The sequence below is a fragment of the Myotis daubentonii genome, chromosome 21 (genome assembly GCF_963259705.1).
Source record: "Myotis daubentonii chromosome 21, mMyoDau2.1, whole genome shotgun sequence".
Classification (NCBI taxonomy): domain Eukaryota; kingdom Metazoa; phylum Chordata; class Mammalia; order Chiroptera; family Vespertilionidae; genus Myotis; species Myotis daubentonii.
Window position 1 is genome coordinate 6,455,265 of NC_081860.1, and position 20,363 is coordinate 6,475,627.

At 43.7% G+C, this 20,363-nt stretch overlaps 1 protein-coding gene across 1 annotated transcript in view; it reads left to right on the forward strand.

Annotated features, from left to right (window-relative positions):
* LOC132223035 (ski oncogene-like) overlaps positions 1 to 14,977 on the forward strand; it is a 41,032-nt gene extending 26,055 nt beyond the window's left edge. The window contains 1 exon segment of the mRNA XM_059678419.1: positions 14,677 to 14,977. Within this exon segment, the coding sequence (XP_059534402.1) occupies positions 14,677 to 14,977 (301 nt within the window).
* Positions 14,978 to 20,363: the final 5,386 nt, after the last annotated feature.

Below are 20,363 nucleotides of genomic sequence, written 5' to 3' on the forward strand. Positions count from 1 at the left end.
ATGTGCTGTAGATGCCAGTTCTGAGCTGTGTGGAGAGCCCTGAGAAATAAACTCCACAAACGTCTTTAACATTATTTTCCACAGAAACTTCAGGACGCCTCCGGAGCCAGGTGTATTACAGACAGCTTAATGGGTCCCACTTGCTGTTTCTCTCCCTGGGAGGCTGACTATGTCCAGATCCATGGCTTCCACTTCTGCACCTTTCCTCCAGATAAAGGTTCTGGGTGACTGCCTGTGCCTGATTATGTTCTTTACTTACATGAACCATGGGCTGTTCTTGTAAGAACCTCCTTCAATTGGTGTTTGTAATATTACCTTCCCTCAAAACTATTCCTAGTGCATTTGCTCTAAACCTGGGCTGGATGGTCACCTCTGTCATCTTTCATTAACACTTGGAATATTTCGGTTTTATGTATTTGTAGAGAAGGTGGTACAGGGAGAACCCTAGGGTGTTTTTTCACAGGGTGAACATGCAGGGTGGTTTTAGTGGAGGCCTGGCCCAGCTGAGTGGAAACTAGCAGAACATATGACAGAAGGGCTCTTTTCAAATTATACCAGGGATCAGCTAGATTTCATCACTGCTCAGATGGAGGTGCTACTGCCTACACCTCATTTTTACCCTTCCTTTTAACTACATTTCACTTTCTGACATGTCATTTCACATATGACTTCCTAGCATTCAGTCATGTTCACCTCTGTGGCATTTTTCCATCGCCTACTCCTCTGCACTGTTGCTCCTGCAGTATTCATCAACTCTGACCTGCACATGTGTTATGAGGTTTACATACATACTTAAGTAGTCCTCAAAAAACAGCTACTCGTTTATTGAATTTTTTTTGGAATAAGATATAAACAAAATTCTGCAGAGCTTGTCTATGTCACCTGCAGACAATCCCTACTAAACACTGTTAGCGTAAGGAAGGGCTGGAAGTCTTATATCCATTCCATGTGGTGTTTGCCATTTTTGTGTCATATTCCTAGTGTGTTCTTCCTTCCTTTACGATCTTCAGAGGCCCAGAACTTCGCAATAGCCTGTTCTAAACCTTCCTGCACACCTCTTCTTTTCAGAAAGTTGCATGAAGCCGAGGTGTCATGGGCAACACACTTTTGTAATGCAACTTCCCTCTGTCACCAAAATCAACATTCATTTCCTCACCTTTTTTCTGTTTTCAGATTGTTGGCATAAAAAGGATGATGAGGAGTCCTGTGCTTCTCAGAGTGTATATATAGAAGGAGAGTCACGGGTCAGGGATTCTAAGACAGCTCCAGCAACCAAGAAGAACCATCCATGTAATCAGTGTTTCTCAGTGTTAAAAGATATTTTGCACCTGAATGAGTTACAAGCAGCACACTTGGAACACAAAGGCTTCATAAGTGAGGCATTTTTGAGCGAATTCTGTTCCAGTGAAAACTCTCACCAGCAACAGAGGGATGCCAGGGGAAAGATATCCTGGAAAGAAGCTACGGACACGGCCTCATTTGTGACCAGCTGCAGCTTTTACTTATCAGGGCTGACTTCAACCAACAGGGCAGTTGAGGAACATTCTCAAACTTCCTCAGAGCTTGTCCAGCACCAGGCAACTCATAACACTGAGGAGCTACACTGTGGCAGTGAGATTTCACAGGAATTTCTCAGTGGAAAAAGTCATCACCGGTGGGATGAATGTGAAAGCACTGCTAGCCACAACTTGAAAGTTGTTGGATGTCAGGATGTGTGTCCTGGAGAGTGTGGTAAATGTAGGAAAAATTATGGAGGAATCTTTAACCTCATTCGACATAAAAGAGTTCATTCTGGAGGAAAGTGGTATGAGTGCACAGATTGTGGGAAGTCCTTCAGTCAGAGTACCGACCTCATTCGACATCAGAGAATTCACACTGGAGAAAAGCCTTATGAGTGTTGTGAATGTGGGAAAGCTTTTTCCCGCAAATATTCCCTTCTTATACACAAGAGAGTTCACACTGGAGAAAAACCTTATGAATGTGGTGAATGTGGGAAGTCTTTTAGGGATAATAGTCACCTCCTTATCCATAAGAGAATTCACACTGGAGAAAAGCCCTATGTGTGTAGTGAATGTGGGAAAGCATTTAACCGTAATTATTCTCTTCTTATCCACAAGAGAGTTCACACTGGAGAAAAACCTTATTTATGTGGTGAATGTGGGAAGTGTTTTAGGCAAAATAGTCACCTCCTTATCCACAAGAGAGTTCACACTGGAGAAAAACCTTGTGAATGTGGTGAATGTGCCAAGTCTTTTAGGGATATTACTCAGCTCCTTATCCACAAGAGAGTTCACACTGGAGAAAAAACTTATGAATGTGGTGAATGTGGGAAGTGTTTTAGGGATAATAGTCAGCTCCTTATCCACAAGAGAGTTCACACTGGGGAAAAACCTTATGAATGTAGTGAATGTGGGAAGTCTTTTAGGCAAAATAGTCACCTCCATATCCACAAGAGAGTTCACACTGGAGAAAAACCTTATGAATGTGGTGATTGTGGGAAGGCTTTTCCCACTGTAATTCCCTTCTTAGCCACAAGAGATTTCACACTGGATAAAAACCTTATGAATGTGGTGAATGTGGGAGGTGCTTTAGTGAAAATTGTCAGGTTCTTATCCATAAGAGAGTTCACACTGGAGAAAAGCCTTATGTGTGTAGTGAATGTGCGAAGTCTTTTAGGGAAAATGGTCACCTCCTTATCCACAAGCAAGGTCACTCTGGGGAAAAGCTTTTGAGTGTACGGACTGTGGGAAATCTTTTAGCCGAAAATATAGCCTTATGAGACACCTGAAACTTCACACTGGAGAAAAGCCATAAATGTGAAGGGAATGTTTCATTTTTCTTACTCAAAATAACAACACTGAAAGAGACTCTATGATACACAGTTGCCTTAATATGATCCCTTTTTATCAGGACAGACACTCTGCTAGATTCCTCATAAGTTTCAGGTACAAATGAGGCTTTAAGGACTTACTTGAACTTGCCATTGTGTCCAGGCCTCATATTCGATTGATGTCACTATGAGTGATTTTGACTGAAGTGATTTCTCCTCTACCACCTTGCTCAACTGAAAAGTGTGAATCAGTCACAATCCCTGTGTGCTCCCTTGAGCTTGAATAAATACTGAATACTGTGAACTCTTGGCAGGATCTTCATTCCTTTCTCTCTGACTAGAGAATGGGCCTGGTCCATGGTTTTTTCAGAACAGCCATCCTCAGAAAAGAAGTGGTACCTCTTTCAGGGAGTTCGTAGTTCTCGCAGTATGCTCTGATGATTGGCTTAGCTTCTATTTCACCAATCTGAACATCTCTGTCTCCTGTTTATGATATTTTGTTAAAGGTGTTTTTCCTGATGAACCTTTAATTGTGATGGTTCTATTCACTGCCTGCAATGTTTTGCAAGCACTGTTGTGATTTGTCAGCATGTAGATGTGAAGCAATATTGTGGGGACATTAAAGCTTCAGTGCTTTGGAAAGGAGAATATGACAGCAGAAAATCATTCTTCATCCAAAACAGGCTTATTTTGCATTGCTGCCCAAGGTGTTGAAAGAATGATTGCATACCTTTATGGTATTAATTTATATCCTGGTACCTTGGTTATGAGTGGGGTCAATGGTCACCCATAAGAGGAGGCCTTTGCTCTCCTTCCGTGAACAATATGAATTATGTTCTTTGTTCACAGTATGTATTACTTAAATCTTATCAATGTTTAGGGGAACTCCTCCCCACGTACTTCAAAGAAGCCAAGTGCCATGAAGTAGGAAATTTCATAGTCTTGTGGCATTTGTTGTAAGACTCTGAGGTTAACCTACCATTGAGACAGAAACACTGTATTCATAGTGATGAGAGAGACTACAGTAAGTTATATGGAAAGTGTCTCTTCTGAACATAAATCCACACTCTCTCTTGTGGGATTCCTATGAATTCCATGGCAGTAGTCTTCACTGCTTGCCAACATTTTCTGCCACTGAGGCAAAGCTGTTCCTCCCAGGAAATGAGCACTGCTATGCAAGAAAGCACACTTTTCTAACGTGTGTTATTTCTGAGCCTTTACCTACAGATAAAGCTGTGAAACATCACAGGTGAAATAATTTTATCTGTCACTATATTCAAAGTGTGGCATAAGGTGTCTTTGAGTTGTGAGTACACAAATCGCAGCACTTGTGCTTTTAAAAAATACCTTTATTTTATTTTTTTAGGAAAAGAGGTGGGAAGGGGGAGATATATAGATAAAAATACATGAGCTGCCTCCTGCACACTCCCTACTGGGGCCACAGGTGTGGCTTTTCACCGACCTGGAATTGAACCAGGATGTTTCAATGCACTGGATGATACCCACCCAGCTGAGGTGTTTCTGTGCACAATATTAATTATAGTGTCTGGTCACAATAAGTATTAAATAATTCTCAACAATGTTTAGGGGAATTGTTCCCCACATACACTAAAGGAGACATGTCCTGTGATGTATGAAATTTCATACATTGGTGTCATTCTTTATATCTATTTTTTAATTGATTTCAGAGAGATCGGGAGAAGGATAGAGAGATAGGAGCATTAATGATGGGAGAGAATCATTGTTTGGCTGCCTCCTGCATTCCCCCTACTGGGGATCAAACCTGCAATCCGGGCGTGTGCCCCTGACCAGAATTGAACCTGGGACCCTTCAGTCTGCAGGTTGATGCTCTATCAACTGGGCTCTGGTGTCATTTTTTGTATGACTCTGAGGTTTAAATATAACCACCAGTATGACAGAAGCATTGCATTCTTAGTGAGTGTGAAAGATTGCAGTGAATTAGATGAAAAGTGCCTCTTCACTTTGGTTTTGTTGAATCAAATCAATCTTAACACTATTATTTTTTAAATGTTCTTATTGATTTTTTAGAGAGTGAGCGAGGAGAAACATCAATGATGAGAGAGAATCATTGATCAGTTGCCTCATACATGCCCCCTGCCGGGATGAGCTCTCCAACCTGGGCATGTGCCTGACCTGGAATCAAACCAGTGATCTCATGGTTCATGGGTCCACGTCCAAGCACTGAACCACGCCATGTGGCAAACTATTCTTTTTTTTTATTGATTATTGACTCTATTACAGATGTTCCCAATTTCCCCCATCTCCATCCCCTTTGCCTACCTCTACCCTGCCCCCACTGCTTGTAGGCCCTCACCACATTATTGTCTCTGTCCTTGGGCTATGCATATATGATTATACTTTAAAAATATAATTTTATTGATTTTAGAGAGAGGGAGGGAGAAGGAGAGATAAAAACATCAATGCTGAGAATCACTGATTAGCTGCCTCCTGCACGTACCTCTCCCCTAACTGAGAATTGAACCTACAGCCCGCGTATGTTCCCTGACCAGGAATAGAACCATGACCTCCTGTTTCACAGGTTGCCGCTCAACCATTGAGTCACAGCAGCTGCGCTATATTATTTAAAAATTGAAAAAACAATGTATTTATTGTTGCTAGTTTACAGATGTCTCCCATTTTTCCCTGTGCATATATTCTTTGGGGGATCTCTCCCAGTCCTCCCCAGGTCCGGCTCCTGGGAGATCTGCCCATCTGTTCCAGTTAACCAGGCCTCTGGTCCCTTCTTGTCCTTCCCCAGGGCCACTTGCTGAACCACATTACCTTTATTCACTAGTGTCATTGGTCTGGATGCTAGCCCTCCCCTTGGCGTTTGAGAAAACTACATTACCCAGAAAGGAATGGGCCCACGTGGGCCGAGCTTATGGGTGTTTTTGGTGTCAGTGCATCCGGTTAGGGCGAGACTTCCACCTTCCTCCTCCTGGCGGGCATTTTGACCTGTTCAGTTCAAGGACTCTCGGGCTTCAGCCCACTGGTCGTGAGTAGGAGGAGGCCTCGGAGGCAGCGTCCTTGCTGTGCGGGGTGTGTGTGAGGCTGGTTGAGCACCAACAGGCTGGGATTGGGGCCTCCGTGCCTCCTCTTGGCCCACAGTTTTTCCGCAGCCTGACCCCGTTTAACCCCCCATCCTTGGGGACTGGACCCTCTCAGATCCCGCCGCCCAGGAAGCCGCATCCAGAACAGTGAGTCTCTCCTGGGTGACACAGGGTGTGACGGGGGATGAGGGCCACAGGCTGTAATGTCACCTTTTAAGGACGTGGTGCTGGGGCTGAGGCAGGAGGATTAGGAAAACCCGGGCCTGTTTTGGGTCTAAAGCAACAAAGAGATGAGGTGTGGTTTTGCAGGAGGAGGTTTACTTTCACTCTCAGAACGCTGGGAGCATAGATGGTTGTGAAAAAAGGAGGGGCATTTTGTGGGGTAAGATTCTAACTTTTCCTGACATTGCTCAGAGGAAGGACAGACTAGAAGACAGAGGACAGGAAGGTGAAGTCCTGTCAATGGTCAGGTAACTGGCAAGAGTGAGCACTGAGGACTGAGCTCAGAGATAACACAGGCATCTGGAGGGCACCTGGCCTGTGGGCTGGGCAAGGGCACTGAGCAGCCTGAGCCCATAGATCCTGGCGGTGTTTGCCAGGCTCTCAACACACCATTTTCTTTACAGGAATTCCTACTAATGCAGAATGAGTTGGGTGTACTGGACGGTGAAGATAATTTCAGGACTTCACACTCTTGTGGCCTCTGAGATAGTTGTGTCCAGGGGCTGTCCATCTGCTCTTGTATCCCTTGGACCTGGGGACTTTGAACAGACACTAGGCCAGACTCCTAAGGTCATGTCTAGGGCTTCATGTAGTGCACCTTGTATTTAGCAACCAGTGTAATGAGTGGTAGGTCCTGCAGGGCATTGGTTACAGATTGTGCAAAGGTTTGTAGTGAAGAATGAGCTGACTTAGGAACCGGCAGGTACTTAAATAAATAAATAAACAAATATATATATATGTAGATTTTAGATATAGAAAGGAAGAGAGAGGGAGAGGGACAGAACCACTGATAAGCAAGAAACAAGGATTGGTTACAGCCTTCACAATCCCTATTGTGGATCTAGCCTATAACCAAGGCATGTGACATCACCAGCGCATGGGTCTATAGCAGTGCTGGCGAACCTTTTGAGCTCAGCGTGTCAGCATTTTGAAAAACCCTAACTTAACTCTGGTGCCGTGTCACATATAGAAATTTTTTGGTCTTTGCAACCATAGTAAAAGAAAGATTTATATTTTTGATATTTATTTTATATATTTAAGTGCCATTTAACAAAGAAAAATCAACCAAAAAAATGAGTTCGCGTGTCACCTCAGACACGCGTGTCATAGGTTCTCCATCACTGGTCTATACTCAACCAACGGAGACACATCAGCCAGGACTGCAGATCACTTTAATATAGGAGCCCTGGCTGGTCTAGCTCAGTGGATGGAGTGTCGGGCTGTGGACTTAAGGGTCCCAGGTTCCGTTCTGGTCAAGGGCACATGCCCAGGTTCCAGGCTTGATCCCCAGTAGAGAGCATGCAAGGAGGCAGCCAATCAATGATTCTCTCTCATCATTGATGTTTCTATCTCTCGCTCCCTCTCCCTCTCTGATATCAATAAAAATATATTTTAAAAAATATATAGGAAATCATGATCAGGTTGGTAACAGTAGTACTAATTCAGAAGGGCAGTGTGAGCCTGAGGTCTAGCATTCCTGCTGGGGCCACTGTGGAAGGTGGGTATCTCGACACAGCAGAGAGATAGAAGTTGTCATGTAGAGTGTGGGGGAGAGGTAATCATTTTGCAGTGGCCAAGGCCTTTAAAAGAGAATGGACCGGATATTATTTAGAGGCTGAAGAGTTATTCAAACAAAGTGAGACTGGGACTGGTACATATTAACTTCTCTAAACACTCACCAGGATTTTGTTGTGACCCTTGGTGTGGCCTGGTTTTGGAGAGTTGCAGACAGTCTTGTGGATTAGCTTAGAGGCCTGAGTGGTCATCTGTGAAACTCAGTGGGCATGGTCAGAACGCCATCGGGTGTGGGACTTGAGTTGCGGTTAAGTGAGAGATGTTGGTAAGCATTCTCTGTACAACAAATGCTGAGTTAACTCAGGCCAAGGAGAGCACTGTGGGGGCTGGGGCTGAGGGAGGGCAGGTGTAAATCACGTGTGGAAAAGAGTGATGTGCACTTGAAGAGGGAATGTGAATTGATGGCCACAGCCCCCTGACATTGACATAAGAGTGAATGACGAGCGAGTCCATTTTTGGTGGTGTCTGGATGATTCAGTACAGTGACTTTTAGGGTGATTGCCTGTAAAGAGGGGTGTTTTGGTGCTACATTCTAGGTACAGAGCTTCGTTGCCATTTAAATAACCACCTGCCTTTTGTTGTTGAGGGTGACACACAGATTGATAGGAATGAGCTAGCCTACACCAGTATTACCCAGACTTCAAAATCTCCACGGAATGGGTAAGGGAGAAGGGTAAGGTGTAAGAGATTGTGGATGTGGTGAAATATAATTTTGGAAAAAAGTGATTAGGAAACAACTTGTCCTCACCACAGCAAATTTGCATTACCTTTGAAGTTGTGCTTCTGAGAATGAAGCTGTGTGAGGGAAGTGTTGTTCAAAGAACTCTGTGCAACAGGTAGTGCAAAGCCATGGCCTCAGTACCTTGGGATTGTAGTCAAGAGGGTGCAGTGTGATGCCATGTATTTGGTGTCTTTGAGAAACAATATGAGGGGATTGCCTGACAAAACCAGTATCAAATCGCTCACACTGTCTTCATGGCCAGCATCTCTCTTTAACCTGTGGTTTTGACACCCACTCTGCTGATAAAAGTCAGTGTGGTGTCCACAGGAGTCCATAGCTCAGGTGTCTTACCTGCCTTTATTATAGTGGGAAGACAAAATGTCAGTAGGAATATAAGAAGACAGTGGCTTTCATGGGATGAAGGCCTGGTATTTTCTCTGATGTGTGGACTTGACAGAGCAGATGGATGTGGAGGGTGGGGAGTATGACAGACTAAGAATCTTGGGAGTGAAGCTGATCTTGGGCTGTACTGTCCCCATTATGACAGGATAAGAAGTTTGAGGACGTGGCCATTGTCTTCTCTAGGAGGAATAGGTGCTCCTTGATGAGGCTCAGAGACTTCTGTACTCTGATGTGATGCTGGAAGTGTTTGCACTTGTGTCATCTGCAGGTAAGACCTTGATGTTCTCCCAGTGTCCTGAGGTGATGACCTCTCTTCCTTTATTCCTCACACAGAGCTTTCTCTCTCCCACAGTGGGAACATGGCCTGTGCTAATTTTCCCCACTGCGTTGTCAAATGTGCTGTGGCTGCCAGGGATGAGCTGGATGGAGAGCCCTGAACAAAGGACTCCATGAACATCCCTAACACGTGTTACCTCAAAAAGTAGAGGAAACAGAGTCAGGAGTTTTACAGTAAACTTCATAGGTCCCAGCTTGCACTTTCTCTTCATGGGAGGATGATAGTGTCCATATGCATGGCTTCAACTTCTGTACTCTTTCTCTGGGTAACGGTTCTTTGTGGCAACCTGGGTCATGTTATGGTCTTCACTTACATGAACTATGGCTGGTCTTTTAAGGCTTTCATTCAATTGTTTGTAATATTCTCTTCCCTGAAGACTATAGCAAGCTGTGTAGCTCTGGCCCAGTGATGACTGCTCACCTCTTCATCACCTGTTTCTCTGCACTGGTGCCTCTGCAGTCATCTGAAACATTGACATGCACATGTGTTATGAGGTGCACATATGTGGTAATTAGTCCTCAAAACCTGCTACTCCTTTATTGAATTTTACTTGGAGTAAGACGGAACCAACCTCTTGCTCAGCTTGCTCCCTTCCCCAGTCAACAAGCCCTTTTGAATGCTGTTCGTTGAAGGATTAGCTAGAGCTTCACATTCTAATCCAGGTGGTGCTTGCCATATTTTGTGTCGTATTTCTGGCGAGTCCTTTCTGTTTTGTGATCTTCATTAGCCCAGAAAGTTTCAAGAGCCTCTTATTAATCCTTCCTGCACATCTCTGATTTTCAGAGAATTGCATGTACCAACTGTGATGTGTAACACACCTTTGCAATGGGAATTCCCCCTGTCTCCACATTCAACATTCATTTTCTCACCCTTTCTCACTTTTCAGGTCGTTGGCACAACATGGGTGATAAGGAGGCCTGTTCTGGTCATAGTGTATCTATACAAGGAGAGTCACAGGTCAGGGCTTCTATGACAGCTCCAGCCACCCAGAAGACCCTTCTGTGTAAGCGGTGTTTCTCTGTGTTACAACATATTTTGCACCTGACTGAGTCAGATGTAGCATATTTTCAGCAGAAAGCATTCTGTAGTGATGCACGTGTTGGAGACATCTGTTTCAGTGCAAACCCTCACTGTACTGGGCTGCATATCTGGCACTTTGGCCAGAAGGGGCACGCTGTGCTGTCTGTTCCTAAAACATAGATAGGAAGGTACTGACATCAGGCCAAGCCTTGAGATATGGTCTCATGGCCCCTTCCCGGCACTCTGTACTGTCTGTTCCTAGAACACATATATAGGAAGGTAGTCACTGTATGATGCTATACTATGTCGAGAAGTAATAATGTAAACAAGGCTTTGTAACTTTTTGGTTTTTGCAAATAAAAATGCTGTAATTCTTGTAGTCTGGGCTGCAGTTCGTCCTCTGCTCCGGCATGGTGCTGTAACTGTAGTCGCTGGCTCTGGAAATCGGGTCTGCAGTTCAGCCTCTGCTTCGGCAGGGTGCTGTAACTGTAGCCAGCCGGCCAGCGTAATAAAGCCTCTTAAATTTAAATTCTGATTCGGTAGTCTGTCTCACTGAGTGAACCCATATCATTTGCAGGTCCCAGCGAGATACTCCAATTCCCTGTGGGAAACGACTACCAAGGAGGCCTCAAGTCTCCCTTTTGGGATCCAGGGAGGCTGAGGAGACTCCACCCAAAGCTTTCAATTCGGAAACCTAGCCACCTGGACTCTCGAGAGAGGTAAGGAAGACCTGTCGTTAAACAGGAATTGGGACGTCCCATGGAAGGACCTATATGGAGGTCTGGATGCAGCAGTACTCCTGATTCTGATGCGCGGCCTGGATGGTGGCCGGGGTCTCTGGTTTGTGCCGCTTTAGGCTGCACCGGTTTTGTCTTTCTGGTGTTTGTTATCTTGGTGTTTGTTGTCAAAAAGTCAGCTGCGTCTGTGTGCACCCCGTTGCAATGTTTTTTGAAAAATTTTCATGACTTCAAGGAGCGAGCTGCAGGTTCTGGACAACCTTCGGTTGCATTTGTCTAGTTTGTTTTGTCTTTGTTCTTTGTTGTCTTTGTCTTTGTCTAAATGGGTTAGGGTCAGTCATCTTCCTCGACCCCCTATCAATTAGGCGAGTAGAAGGGGAGCTTGATCACCTCCCAGGAAACCATAGAGCTCCCTTAGGCAATTAGTCAGGAATTGGTGGAAGTCAAAAACTCACACTGTCTGGTGTATGAATATAAGATGAGAGTCTGTGTGAAGCGAAAGCTACTTTGTGCTATCTGGCTGTACACATGAGAGTATTTGTTATCTCTTTCTGTTTCTCTATCCACTGAGCCAAACCAGCCAGGGCTACACAGATATTTTGAGATTCAACACAAATGCTTATGTGAATATTGAATTTGTTTTGTTCTTGATTAGTATTGCATTCTATGTATAACTACCTCATCTATTGACCTGTCTGTAAAATTGGTTATTTCCAGGTTTGGGGTATTATAGATAAATCTGTTTGCAATATTTGCATTCAGTTATCTTTATAGATATGCATTCGACTAATCAAACTATTGTAGTGTAGGTGGATATTTCACATTTTAACATATGCAGAACTGTGATTTAAAATTGTCATGCACCTTGCCTTCCCACCCATACCCAGCATATAAAAATTCCAGTTTTGTTCAACCGTGCAAGGACAGGCAATGGTTAATCTTTTTAAGTAGTAGGTCCGGAATTATCTATATATGAACTTGCTTTTGCTTTCATTTCATTTCCTAAGACTTTTTGGTGCTTAACATTTTTTCATACATTTACTTTCATTTTATTTATCTCCTCTGTTGAGATGTTGGCTTATAAATTTGCCTATTTCTAAAATTGCCGAAACCGGTTTGGCTCAGTGGATAGAGCGTCGGCTTGCGGACTGAAAGGTTCCAGGTTCGGTTCTGGTCAAGGGCATGTACCTGGGTTGCGGGCACATCCCCAGTAGGAGATGTGTAGGAGGCAGCTGATCGATGTTTCTAACTCTCTATCTCTCTCCCTTCCTCTCTGTAAAAAATCAATAAAATATATTTTAAAATTACTTATTATTTTAACCAATATCAGGGACAGTTCACAATCCAAAACATATATTTGAATTTCACTCATTCCTCCATAACTGAATGACTTTTTGCTGTATGGAACTATGGGTTTTGAATACTGTAAACGAAATGTTTTTCTCAATTTTTAAACTATGTACAATTTAAATCCACATGTACCATATACTTACAGGTTTTATATGCATTGTTCACATTCTCCACCACACTTTTCTAAGTATAAGCATTCAGTAATACATTAAGTGAAGTCTAGGTTTGTAATCTTTGTTAACTTCCCTCATGTAAATACCCTCTTTGTGGTTAGTTTCAAAATGCCAAAATGATGGCACTGAACAAGGATATGATAAGATATTTCAATAGGCAAATCATCATATTTTATTTCCCACATATGACAAGGAAGCAATCATTAACCCCAAGGACATCTATATATCTAAAAGCCTAATATGCAAATTGTCCCCACGAGAGTTTGACTGGGAGACTGGTCACTCATATGACATGTGCTGATCACCAAGGGCCAGCTTGGAATGAAGGAAGTCCCCCGGCTGGCAGCCTGAAGGCCCCGTTCAGCCCTGATTGGTGGCCAGGTCTAGGGACGCTCCGCATGCATGCATTTTGTGCACCAGGCCTCCAGTTTATAATAAAATAGTAAAATAAATGGGAAATGCAGGTGGTAAATATTTCTTTAAAGTTTTTTTTACATATTATTGATTTTAAAAATACATTTCCAAATGTTTTTATTGATTTCAGAGAGGTTAGGGAAAGAGAGAGAGAAAGAAATATTAATGATGAGAGAGAATCATTGATAGGCTGCCTCCCACAGGCCACTGACTGGGGTGGAACCCACAGGTCAGCATGTGCTTTGACCAGGAAGCTGAAGAGAGTCACCGTGGTTGGTTTTGACAATGAGGATCAGACAGTGGGGTCATGGCTGAACTGTGGGCACTGTGGGACGGACTTGACCTTCACTGCAGGACGCCTCACAGTTTGCCTTGAGCCCCAGACTGCCTTCTGATGGGTACCTCTGTACCAGAGGGAACTTTCCAGAACTGAATACAAATAAAAAATCCAGTTGTTGACACTTTTGCTTCAAGGTGTATCTGTAAGGTACTTTAGTATACACACCACTATGATATCCCCCCCGAAGAAAATGACTTACACAGAGGCATCCACAGAAGTTCAGAGGATCTACCCAAAATTCACAACAATGGGACAGGATATGGAGTAAAAGAGAGAAAATTTGAGAAAATGAGCAGCCTCAGACATTCACAATAAATCAAGCTCAATAAATCATCTTTAGAATGCCAAAATCAGCCTCCAAGATGCCCCTATTGGATCCCTGTTTTTTAAGTAAGACTACATTACCTGGCCAGTTAACTCAGTGGTTATAGCTTTGACTCAAGGAGCAAATGTTCTCTGGTTCCATTACGGTCAAGGGCAAAGACCTCAGTTTCAGGTTGAATACTAGGGCCATGTCAGGGCACATAAGGGAGGCAAGCCATTGATGTGTCTCTGTCTTGCGGATGTTTCTCTTCCTCTCTCTCTCCCTCTCTCTCCACCTCCTCCTCCCATTCAACTCTCTAGAAGTAAATGGCAAAATAATTGTATGGCCTGGTGGGGGGAAAGAAAACAGAAAGACTGCTAGTTGGCCAATTCATGCTTCCTACTTAGTGTTTTTAGACATTAGAAACAGGGTTTCTCTAGGGAAATCAGTTTCTACTACACCATGGGCTCTACACTCTCCAGTTTCCAAAGTTATGTTGCAATCCCTCAGAATCACCTTCTCTCACAGGTCAGTTAATTTTTATCACTCAAAGACTAACCTAAGTTAAAAAATGAACAAATTATTTTATTCAAAAAGCATTGGGGATTTTCGACCTTAAATAAAAGCAATGAGGGGATCAAGACGATAGCACAAATTGTGTGGGTTTATTCTGAGATTCCTGGTCTTCATTCTAGAAGCCTCTTATGTGAATGAAGACAGACTTCCACTGAGATCAGATGATTCTGGTAAATGTTCTTTATATAGATGTATGTTTTACTTATCAAACTGTTGAAGTATAGGTGAATGTTTTACCTTTTCATATATGCAGAACTGTGCTCAGAGAACATATGCCCGGTATGCACTTATCCTGGCCCTACCACCTCTTCCCAGGCTTTTTCTGGGAGACTATAGTGACCCCCCTGGCTTCACGTTTCTGTCTTATCACCTGTTGTACCAACCCTGCCCCATTGTTTTTGGGGTGTCCTCCACTAGAACTCTAGCTCCCAACGAAAGAGAACTAGATACTTACCGAATCATCAGTGTCCACACACTCAGCTGTGCCTTCCTGAGAAAGCTGCCTTCCGTGAAGCCTGATTCATTTTCTGATGCATATGGATGAATATGAGGCAACGCTGATGGGAAGAACTCTTAAGACCATAATTATCTCTTTTGGGAATAGGGAACTGGACATCCCTGTAGAGGACAGGGACAGTCCTGTGAACTCCTGGTCCCTGGAGAACAGGTCACATCCTTGCCCATGTGGCAAAAGTTGTGATGGGGAAAACAGGTTCATAGGCTGCAATACCTCCATGCGAGGACGTGACGGTGTGACCAAACCGGGAGAATTTGGGAAACCCGGTGCTTGTTTTGTGTGTAAAGGAACAAAGAAGATGAGGCAGAGTTTGGCACGAGTTGTTTACTTTCATTCTCAGGAAACTGGGGACATAAATGATCCTGACCAAAAGAGGGACATTGTGTGAGGTAGTTGTTTAAACTTTTCTGAAAGCAGCTCAAAAGAGGAAAGACTAGAAGAGAGATGATAGCAGTTGGGGACAGGAGGCAGAAGTCCTATAAAAGATAAGGTAACTGGCAAGAGTGTGCACTGAGGACTGAGTCTTGAAGTAATGTGATCATCTCCTTGACACATGGGCCTATTGACTGGGAAACGGTACTGAGCAGTCTGAACCCCGGGGTCCTGGGGTTGGTGGCCAAAGTCTCAACAGATCTTTCTCTGAACACAGATTCCTGCAAACGCAGGGTGGTTTCAGGATGCAGTTTTGTGGAACTGATATCAGGGCCTCATACTCTTACAACTTCTGAGGTAGTGGTGTGATGGGATTTTGTTGCCTCTCTTCTGGCCCTTATATCTGGGGACCTTGATGAGACACCAAGCCCAGAAATCTAAGTACATGTCTAAGTTTCTCTGAAATGATCCCTGTTTTTGGCAAACAGTGGAATCAGTTGTGAGTAGACCTTCCAGTCATAGGTTCCTTTATGTGCAAAGGCTTAGAGTGAAGACTGAGCTCATTTAGGAACCAACAGGCGTCCTTTAAAAAAAACGTTTTATTGATTCCTGAATGAAAGGGAGAAGGAGAAATAGAAACCAGAATGATCAGAGAGAATCATTGGTGGGCTCAATCCTGCAAGCCCCCGACTGGGGATCAAGCCCACAAGTCTGGCATGTGCCCCTGATGAGAATCAAACCCAAGACCCATCAGTTCACAGGCTGGTGCTCTATCCAGTGAGCAAACCAGCTGGGGCTTGTGTCCATTTTTTTAAAATAGAAACTGGTGCTGAACCCTGTTTGGCTCAGTGGATGGAGCGTCGGCTTGCGGACTGGGGGGTCCCAGGTTCGATTCCGGTCAGGGGCATGTACCTGGGTTGCGGGCACATCCCCCGTGGGAGATGTGCAGGAGGCAGCTGTTCGATGTTTCTCTCTCATCAATGTTTCTAACTCTTTATCTCTCTCCCTTCCTCTCTGTAAAAAATCAATAGAAATATATTTAAAAAATAAAAAAATAATAAAATAGGAACTGGTAACAATGGGACAGGAGTGAGGTCTAGAGGAGCTTGTGATACCTTTGAAGTCTGTTCTGCAGGTGATGGGAGTAATGGAAGATTTGGAGCAGCAGAGGCAGGTGATCTGACCCAGGTCTCATTAGACTTCCGGTGGCTGAAGAATAACAAAGCAAATGGCTGTGAGGGAGGTGGTAGAAAGTCTAGGATGGAGATTGCTGTGGTGAGCATGATGGTTAGTGGCCCATGCTAGTGACTGTGGGGGTGAAAGAAGGTGTTGGATTCTGGGTTTGTGTTTTATGTGCAGCGAAGTGGATTTTCTAATTTTGAGGCTGAGAGAGACGTAAGAGCCAGGGAGGACTTGAAGGTTTGGATTTGGAGCTGCAGGTATGGAAGCACCATCAACTGAGTTGCAAATATTCATAGTACAAGTGTAATGTTCATTGAGGATACGAAACTTATATTTTATCTGTTTTGGTGTGCGATATTTCAGAGATTACTTCATGAGCATCTGGTACTCTGAGGAGAAGTTCAGGTTGAAAACTTCTTTAAAGTCGGGCTATAGTGAGCAGGGTAGAGTTGTAGATCATCTTTTTAAAAACTTTTTTTTCCTGTTTAATTGGAGACAAAGAGCAATTAAAACAAGATGAGAGTGCAGCTGTTGCATCTTTATTTGTGAATCACACACCAGGATTGTGTTGAGAGCCTTGGTGTGGTCAGTAGTCTGACTAATTTACATACGGGAATGAGTGGTCATATGTGAGACACACTGGACCTGGGAGAGAGGGCCATAGGTGATGGGACTTGAGTGCTGATGGCTGTGACTGGTGAAGGGACATCAAGTGCAGCACCAGGAGAGGTGGGCTCTGGATATCTGAGATTTGATGTGGTTCTCAATAGGTGAGGTTGAAGGAAAAAAAACAATCAGGGAGGTAGGTTATCATAGGTTATCATAGAAGAACTGAAGGCTTCTCATTGATTGTGGACGGAAAGACTGAAGGCGCCTCAATGTGGACTATGATGTTGGTGTAGAACTTAATTGAGTTCGAATATTCCAGGCGTTAACCAAACCCCAGTTACTGAGTAATGAGTAGGAAGTCAGGGAGATGACTATGGGGTCTGCGACTGTGGGAGTGTAGGATTGAGAGAGTTTTGGTAGAAAGAGTGATGTGTACTTGGAGAGGGCATGTGCATTCATGACAGCAGGGCCACTGAAATCAACATAAGAGGGAATGAAGGTGGAGTTCATTTCTGGTGATATCTGGATAATGTGATATGGTGAATTTCAGATTAATTCCTGAAAAGAGGGTCTATTGCAGTGGTACTTTCTTGGTCCGGAGATTAGGTGAAATATATGTGCAACCTGCCTTTTGTTGTGGAGGGCAGTTGCAGTGATCTATAGGAATGAGAGAGCATACATCAGTGTCATCTTGGCTGGCGTTGGGAAGAGTGAAGGGTAAGAGAGAAATACATTACTGAAGGGGTGAATTGGAGTATTGCAAAAGAAGATGATTAAGAAAAATGGTCCAAGTCACGACGTATTTGTGTTACCATCGGCATTATGCCTCTGGGAATGAAGCTGTGTGAGAGAAGTGTGGTGCAAAGATTTATGTGCGGCAGGAAGTGCAAAGTGATGGCTCAGCACCCTAGGATTGGTGTCACACGGGTAAAGTGTGAGGCCAAAATGTTCAGGGTCTTGGAATGAGAATCTAAGGAACAACAAGGTTATTGCCTGACAACAACCGTGTCAAATCACTCACACTCTCATTATGGACATCATCTCTCCGTACCCTATGTTCATGACTCCCACTGTATTGAAAGGCGCAGTATGGACAACATGTTTGTAGTAGAGAGTGGGTAGGATCTATACGCTCATTGCCCTTATTGTCGTGGGAAGACACTGCATCAGTAGGGATATAAGGAGTGAGTGTCTTTGATGAAACAAAGGCCTGATATCTTCTTCGTAGTCAGAAGTCTAGGGAGCAGATGGATATGGAAGTTGTGGTGTATGATCAATGCAAAATGCTTGGGAGAAGCTGATAATGGACTAAACTGTCCCCATTATGACAGGATATGAACTTTGAGGATGTGGCCATTGCCTTCTCTCCAGAGGAGTGGGGAATCCTTGATGAGGCTCAGAGACTTCTGTACTGCAAAGTGATGCTGGAAGTATTTGCACTTGTATCATCTGTAGATAAGACCCTCACATCTCTCCTAATAGACTGAGGTGATGGCATCTCTTCCTTTATATTCCACCTGTATCTTTCTCTCTCCTGCAGCCAGACCTTGGGCTCTACAAATTTTCCTCAACCTCATGTGAAATGTGCTTTGGATGCCAGTTCTGAGCTGTGTGGAGAGCCCTGAGAAATAAATTCCACAAACGTCTTTAACATTATTTTCCACAGAAACTTCAGGATGCCTCCGGGAGCCAGGCGTCTTACAGACAGCTTAATAGGTCCTTCTTGCTGTTTATTTAACTGGGAGAGTGACTATGTCTAGATCCTTGGATTCCACTTCTGCACCTTTCCTCCAGATAAAGGTTCTGGGTGACTGCCTGTGCACGGTTTGTTCTTTACCTACATGAACCATTGGCTGTTCTTCTAAGACCCTCCTTCAATTGGTGTTTGTAATATCAACTTCCCTCAAAACTATTCCACGTGATTTGCTCTAAACCTGGGCTGGATGGCCACCTCTGTCATCTTTCATTAATTCTTGGAATATTTCGGTTTTATGTATTTGTAGAGAAGGTGGTACAGGGAGAACCCTAGTTTTTTTTCCACAGGGTGAACATGCAGGATGGTTTTAGTGGAGGCCCGGGGCCCAGCTGAGTGGAAACTAGCAGAACATATTACACAAGGGCTCTTTTCAAATTATACCAGGAATCAGCTAGAGTTCATCACTGCTCAAATGGAGATGATATTGCCTACACCTCATTTTTACCTTTCCTTTTAACTACATTACACTTTCTGACATGTCATTTCACATATGACTTCCTAGCATTCAGTCATGTTCACCTCTGTGGCATTTTTCCATCGCCTGCTTCTCTGCACTGCTGCCTCTGCAGTATTCATCAACTTTGACCTGCACATGTGTTATGAGGTTTACATATATACTTACGTAGTCCTCAAAAAACAGCTACTCGTTTATTGAATTTTTTTGGAATAAGATATAAACAAAATTCTGCAGAGCCAGTCTATGTCACCTGCAGACAAGCCCTACTAAACCCTGTTAGCGTAAGGAAGGGCTGGAAGTCTTATCTCTATTCCATGTGGTGTTTGCCATCTTTGTGTCATATTCCTGAAGTTTTCTTCCTTCCTTTATGATCTTCAGAGGCCCAGAACTTCGCAGAAGCCTGTTCTAAACCTTCCTGCACATCTCTTTTCAGAAAATTGCATGAAGTCGAGGTGTCATGGCCAAACCACTTTTGTAATGCAACTTCCCTCTGTCACCAATATCCACATTCATTTCCTCACCTTTTTTCTGTTTTCAGATTGTTGGCATAAAATGATGATGAGGAGACATGTGCTTCTCAGAGTGTATATATAGAAGGAGATTCACAGGTCAGGGATTCTAAGACAGCTCCATCAACCCAGAAGAACCATCCATGTAAACAGTGTTTATCGGTGTTAAAAGATATTTTGCACCTGAATGAGTTACAAGAAGCACACTTGGAACACAAAGGCTTTATAAGTGAGGCATTTGTGAGAGAGGTCTGTTCTAGTGAAAACACTCACCAGCAACAGAGGGATGCCAGGGGAAAGATAACCTGGAAAGAAGCTACGGACAAGGCCTCATTTGTGACCAGCTGCAGCTTTTACTTATCAGAGCTGACTTCAACCAACAGGGTGGTTGAGGAACATTCTCAAACTTCCTCAGAGCTTGTCCAGCACCAGGCAGCTCATAACACTGAGGAGCTACACTGTGGCAGTGAGATTTCACAGGAATTTCTCAGTGGAAAAAGTCATCACCAGTGGGATGAATGTGAAAACGCTGCTAGCCACAACTTAAAAGTTGTTGGATGTCAGGATGTGTGTTCTGGAGATTGTGGCAAATGTAGGAAAAATTATGGAGGAATGTTTACCCTCATTCGACATAAAAGATTTCACTCTGGAGGAAAGCGGTATGAGTGCATAGATTGTGGGAAGTCCTTCAGTGAGAATTCCAAACTCATTCGACATCAGAGAATTCACACTGGAGAAAAGCCTTATGAGTGTTGTGAATGTGGGAAAGCTTTTACCCGCAATAATTCCCTTCTTATCCACAAGAGAGTTCACACTGGAGAAAAACCTTATGAATGTGGTGAATGTGGGAACTCTTTTAGGGACAATAGTCAGCTCCTTATCCATAAGA